The 5,991-nt window shown below is 47.0% G+C and overlaps 1 protein-coding gene across 1 annotated transcript; it reads left to right on the top strand.

The window, feature by feature from the left end:
* Nucleotides 1-244: 244 nt before the first annotated feature.
* Nucleotides 245-1,402, top strand: LOC132210775 (keratin-associated protein 10-6-like). The gene is made up of 2 exons (XM_059652938.1): nt 245-354; nt 1,030-1,402. The coding sequence occupies exons 1-2, from the start codon at nt 245-247 to the stop codon at nt 1,400-1,402; spliced, it is 483 nt and encodes a 160-aa protein (XP_059508921.1).
* The last annotated feature ends 4,589 nt before the right edge of the window (nt 1,403-5,991 follow it).

Below are 5,991 nucleotides of genomic sequence, written 5' to 3'. Positions count from 1 at the left end.
GTAAACTCCACAGAACCTGTGCTGTGTCAGTGTGTAATCTCGGCAGTACGTGTGCTGAGTCAGTGTGTAATCTCGGCAGTACCTGTGCTGAGTCAGTGTGTAATCTCGACAGTACACATGTTGAGTCATTGTGTAAACTCCACAGAACCTGTGCTGTGTCAGTGTGTAAACACAAGAGTTCTATTGCTGAGCCAGCTATTAATCATGACAGAGTGAAAGCGACTCAGTGTGCAATCTTAACATGATGTATGCTGAGTCAGTGTGTAAATATGACTGTAACCGTGCTGATTCATGGTTTATACATGACAATACCTGCGTTGAGTCAGCATGTAAATTTGACAAGACCCACGCTGAGTGAGTGTATAAACATGACAGTCAGCTCTGTCAGCGTGGAGACATTACAGTAACTGTGCTAAGTCAGTGTGTAAACACAACAGGGCCTGTACTAAGACATTGAACAACTGTGATGTTAATAGTGCTGAGTCATGGTTTAAAATGACAATACCCATGCAAAGTCAGAGTGGAAACATGGCTGCCCTATGTTGAGTCAGCATGTAAACTCATCAGTGCCCGTGTTGAGTCAGTGTGTAAATCTCGATAGCACCCGTGCTGAGTCAGTGTGTAAATCTCGACAGTTCCCGTGTTGAGTCAGTGTGTAATCTCAATAGTTCCCGTGCTGAGTTAGTGTGTAATCTCGACAGTACCGGTGCTGAGTCAGTGTGTAATCTTGACATTACCCATGCTGAATCAGTGCGTAATCGTGACAGTTCCAGTGCTGAGTCAGCATGTAATCGCAACAGTTCCAGCGCTGTGTCAGTGTGTAATCTCAATAATACCCATGCGGAGTCAGTGCCAATCTCGACAGTATCCATGCTGAGTCAGTGTGTAATCTTGACAGTATCGACGCTGAGTCAGTACCAATCTGGAGAGTATCCATGCTGAGTTAGTGTGTAAACTTGACAGTACCCCTGCTGAGTCAGTGTGTAATCTCGACACTTCCTGCGCTGAGTCAGTGTGTAATCTCGGCAGTACGTGCGCTGAGTCAGTGTGTAATCTCAGCAGTACCTGCGCTGAGTCAGTGTGTAATCTCAGCAGTACCTGTGCTGAGTCAGTGTGTAATCTCGACAGTATCTGCGCTGAGTCTGTCTGTAATGTCGGCAGTACCTGCGCTGAGTCAGTGTGTAATCTCGGCAGTGCCTGTGCTGAGTCAGTGTGTAATTTCGGCAGTACCTGTGCTGAGTCAGTGTGTAATCTCGGCAGTACCTTCGCTGAGTCGATGTCTGATCTCAGCAGTACCTGCTCTGAGTCAGTGTGTAATCTCGGCAGTATCTGTGCTGAGTCAGTGTGTAATCTCAGCAGTACCTGTGCTGAGTCAGTGTGTAATCTCGACAGTACGTGCTGAGTCAGTGTGTAATCTCGGCAGTACCTCCGCTGAGTCAATGTCTGATCTCGGCAGTACCTGCGCTGAGTCAGTGTGTAATCTCGGCAGTGCCTGTGCTGAGTCAGTGTGTAATCTCAGCAGTATCTGTGCTGAGTCAGTGCGTAATCTTGACTGTACCTGCGCTGAGTCAGTGTGTAATCTCGGCAGTACCTGTGCTGAGTCAGTGTGTAATCTCAGCAGTACCTGTGCTGAGTCAGTGTGTAATCTCGACAGTACGTGCTGAGTCAGTGTGTAATCTCGGCAGTACCTGCACTGAGTCAGTGTGTAATCTCGACCTTACCTGTGCTGAGTCAGTTTGTAATCTTGACAGTGCCTGCGCTGAGTCAGTGTGTAATCTCGGCAATACCTATGCTGAGTCAGTGTGTAATCTTGACAGTACCGGTGTTAAACCAGCGTGTAAACATAACAGGGTGCACGCTGTCTCAGTGTGGAATCTCGACATGATGTCTGCTGAGCCAATGTTTAAACATGACAGTAACTATGCTAAGTCATTGTATGGACATGACAATACCTGTGTTGAATCAGTGTGTAAATTTGACAAGACCCATGCTGGAGCAGTGTGTAAACATAGAACATAGAACGTAACTGCACAGTACAGGCCCTTCAGCCCACAATGTTGTGCTGGCTTATTACCCTACTAAGACCAATCTGCATAACCTACTATCTTCCATGTGCCGACCCAAGAGTCGCTTAAAAGTCTCTGAAGTATCTGACATCACTGCCACTGCCGGCAGTGCATTCCACACACCCACCACTCTCTGTGTGAAGAACCTACCTCTGACATCTCCCCTATACCTTCCTCCAATCACCTTAAAATTATGCCCCCTCAAAGTAGTCATTTCCGCCCTTGGATAAAATCCCTGACTATCCACTGTTACTATGGCTCTCATCATCTTGTACATCTCTATCAAGTCACCGCTCATCCTTCTACACTCCAATGAAAAAGGCTGAGCTCCCTCAACCTTTCCTCATAAGACCTGCCCTCCAGTCCAAGCAGCATCCTGGTAAATCTCCTCTGCACCCTCTCTAAAGCTTCCACACTTTTTCTATAATCAGGTGACCAGAACTGAACACAATATTCCAAGTGGGGTCTAACCAGGGTTTTATAGAGCTGCAGCATAACTTCACAGCTCTTAAACTCAATCTCCCTGTTAATGAAAGCCAACACACCATTCGCCTTCCTAGCAACCCTGTCAACTTTGGTGGTAACTTTGTGGGATCTATGGATGTGGTCCTCCAGATCCCTCCGTTTCTCTACACTGCCTAGAATCTTGCCATTAACCCTGTATCCTGCATTCAAATTAGACCTTCTAAAATGAATCACTTCACACTTTTCCAGGTTGAATTCCATCTGCCGCTTCTTCTCCCAGCTCTGCATCCTGTCAATGTCCCATTGCAACCTACAACAGCCCTCCACACTGTCCACAACTCCACCAACCTTTCTGTCATCAGCAAACTTACTAACCCACCCTTCCACTTCCTCATCCAAATCATTTATAAAGATCACAAAGAGCAGAGGTCCCAGGACAGGTCCCTGCAGCACATGTTTGGTCACCGAGCTCCAGGCTGAATATTTTCCACCTACTACCACCCTCTGTCTTCTATTGGACTGCCAGTTTTGTATACAGATAACCAAATTTCCCTGAATCCCAAGCCTCCTTACTTTCTGAATGAGCCTACCATGGGGAACCTTATCAAATGCCTTGCTAAAATCCCTATATCCCATATCCACTGCTCTGCGTTCATCGATGTGTTTTGTCACATCCTCAAAGAACTCACTAAGAGTTGTGAGGCATAACCTGTCCCTCACAAAGCCATGCTGACTATTTCTAATCAAACTGTACTTTCTCAAATAATCATAAGTACTATTCTCAGAATCCTCTCCAACAATTTACCCACCACAGAACTAAGATTGACCCATCTTTAACTTCAAGGATTATCCCCATTCCCTTCATTGAACAAGGAAATGACAGTTGCCACCCTCCAATCTTCTGGTACTACTTCAGCAGACAGTGAGGATGCAAAGATCGTTGCCAAATGGGCAGCAATTTCTTTCCTCGCTTCTTGTAGAATCTTAGGTCTATCTCATCTGGCCCAGGGGACTTATCTATCCTAGATAACAAAGTGTGGAGCTGGATGAACACAACAGGCCAAGCAGCATCTTAGGAGCACAAAAGTTGACGTTTCGGGCCTAGACTCTTCATCAGAAAAGGGGGATGGGGAGGGGGTTCTGAAATAAATAGGGAGAGAGGGGGAGGCAGGCTGAAGATGGTTAGAGGAGAAGATAGGTGGAGAGGAGAGTATAGGTGGGGAGGAGGGGAGTGTGGAGCGAACAAGGGAGTCACGGAGAGAGCGGTCTCTCCGGAAAGCAGACAAGGGTGGAATTGTAAAAATGTCTTTGGTGGTGGGGTCGGATTGCAGATGGCGGAAGTGTCGGAGGATGATGATTTGCATCCGTAGGTTGGTGGGGTGGTATGTGAGGACGAGGGGGATTCTCATTTGGCGGTTATTGTGGGGATGGGGTGTGAGGGATGAGGTATGGGAAATGCAGGAGACACAGTTGGGGGCATTCTCAACCACCACAGGGTGGGGGGGTGGATGTTGTGGTCCTTGAAGAAAGTGGACATCTGGGATGTATGGGAGTGGCATGCCTCATCCTGGGAGCAGATGCGGCGGAAGCGAAGGAATTGGGAATGGGGATAGAATTTTTGCAGGAAGATAGGAGGGAGGAGGTGTATTCTAGGTAGCTGTGGGAGTCGGTGGGCTTGAAATGGATATCGGTTTGTAGGTGGTTAGGAAGCATGGACTGGGAGCAATTGTTCCATGGTAAAGGCACTATAGACATGTGGAGACTGTTTAAGGAACAGTTGTTGCGAGTGATGAATAAATATGTCCCTCTGAGACAGGCAAGAAGGGATAAGAGAAAGGAATCTTGGATGACGAGAGCAGTGGAGCTTCTCGTCAAAAGGAAGAAGGTAGCTTACATAAGGTGGAGGAAGCCAGGGTCAAGCTCAGCTCTAGAGGATTACAGGCAGGCGAGGAAAGAGCTCAAAAATGGTCTGAGGAGAGCCAGGAGGGGGCACGAGAAAGGCCTGGCAGAATGGATTAGGGAGAACACAAAGGCATTTTACACTTATGAGAGGAATAAGAGAATGGTCAAAGAAAGAGTAGGGCTGATCAGGGATAGCATAGGGAACTTGTGTGTGGAGTCTGAGGAGGTAGGGGAAGCCCTAAATGAGTTTTTTGCTTCTGTCTTTATGAAAGAAATGAACTTTGTAGTGAATGAAACCTTTGAAGAGCAGGTGTGCATGCTGGGATGGATAGAGATAGACGATGCTGATGTGCTGAAAATTTTGTCAAACATTAAGATTGACAAGTCACCAGGCCCAGACCAGATTTGTCCTCGGCTGCTTTGGGAAACGAGAAATGCAATTGCTTCGCCATTCGCGAAGATCTTTGCATCCTCGCTCTCCACTGGAGTCGTACTTGAGGACTGGAGAGAGGCAAATGTAATTCCTCTCTTCAAGAAAGGAAATAGGGAAATCCCCGGCAATTACAGACCAGTAAGTCTCACGTCTGTCGTCTGCAAGGTGTTAGAAAGGATTCTGAGGGATAGGATTTATGACCATGTAGAAGAGCATGGCTTGATTAAATGCAGTCAACACGGCTTTGTGAGGGGCAGGTCATGCCTCACAAACCTTATTGAGTTCTTTGAGATAATGGGAACTGCAGATGCTGGAGAATTCCAAGATAATAAAATGTGAGGCTGGATGAACACAGCAGGCCAAGCAGCATCTCAGGAGCACAAAAGCTGACGTTTCGGGCCTAGACCCTTCATCAGTCTAGGCCCGAAACGTCAGCTTTTGTGCTCCTGAGATGCTGCTTGGCCTGCTGTGTTCATCCAGCCTCACATTTTATTATCTTTGAGTTCTTTGAGGATGTGACTAGAAAAGCTGATGAGGGTCAAGCTGTGGATGTGGTGTATATAGCCTTCAGTAAGGCATTTGATAAGGTTCTCCATGGTAGGCTCATTCAGAAGGTCAGGAGGAATGGGATACAGGGGAACTTAGTTGTCTGGATACAGAATTGGCTGGCCAACAGAAGACAGCGAGTGGTAGTAGAAGGAAAATATTCTGCCTGGAAGTCAGTGGTGAGTGGTGTTCCACAGGGCTCTGTCCTTGGGCCTGCGCTGTTTGTAATTTTTATTAATGACTTGGATGAGGGGATTGAAGGATGGGTCAGCAAGTTTGCAGACGACACGAAGGTTGGAGGTGTCGTTGACAGTATAAAGAGCTGCTGTAGGCTGCAGCGGGACATTGACAGGATGCAGAGATGGGCTGAGAGGTGGCAGATGGAGTTCAACCTGGATAAATGCGAGGTGATGCATTTTGGAAGGTCGAATTTGAAAGCTGAGTACAGGATTAAGGATAGGATTCTTGGCAGTGTGGAGGAACAGAGGGATCTTGGTGTGCAGATACATAGATCCCTTAAAATGGCCACCCAAGTGGACAGGGTTGTTAAGAAAGCATATGGTGTTTTGGCTTTCATTA

This window comes from Stegostoma tigrinum, chromosome 20, assembly GCF_030684315.1.
Source record: "Stegostoma tigrinum isolate sSteTig4 chromosome 20, sSteTig4.hap1, whole genome shotgun sequence".
NCBI classification, from domain to species: Eukaryota; Metazoa; Chordata; class Chondrichthyes; order Orectolobiformes; family Stegostomatidae; genus Stegostoma; species Stegostoma tigrinum.
The sequence above is the reverse complement of the archived record's forward strand: the minus strand, read 5'-3'. Positions and strand labels throughout refer to the sequence as shown.

Bases quoted from the DNA above. Each gene is read 5' to 3' on its own strand.
- LOC132210775 (XM_059652938.1), top strand. From the start codon at position 245: ATGTATGCTGAGTCAGTGTGTAAATATGACTGTAACCGTGCTGATTCA. The intron at 355-1,029 runs GTGAGTGTATAA...TAATCTCGGCAG, and splicing joins TTTGACAAGACCCACGCTGA to TACGTGCGCTGAGTCAGTGT.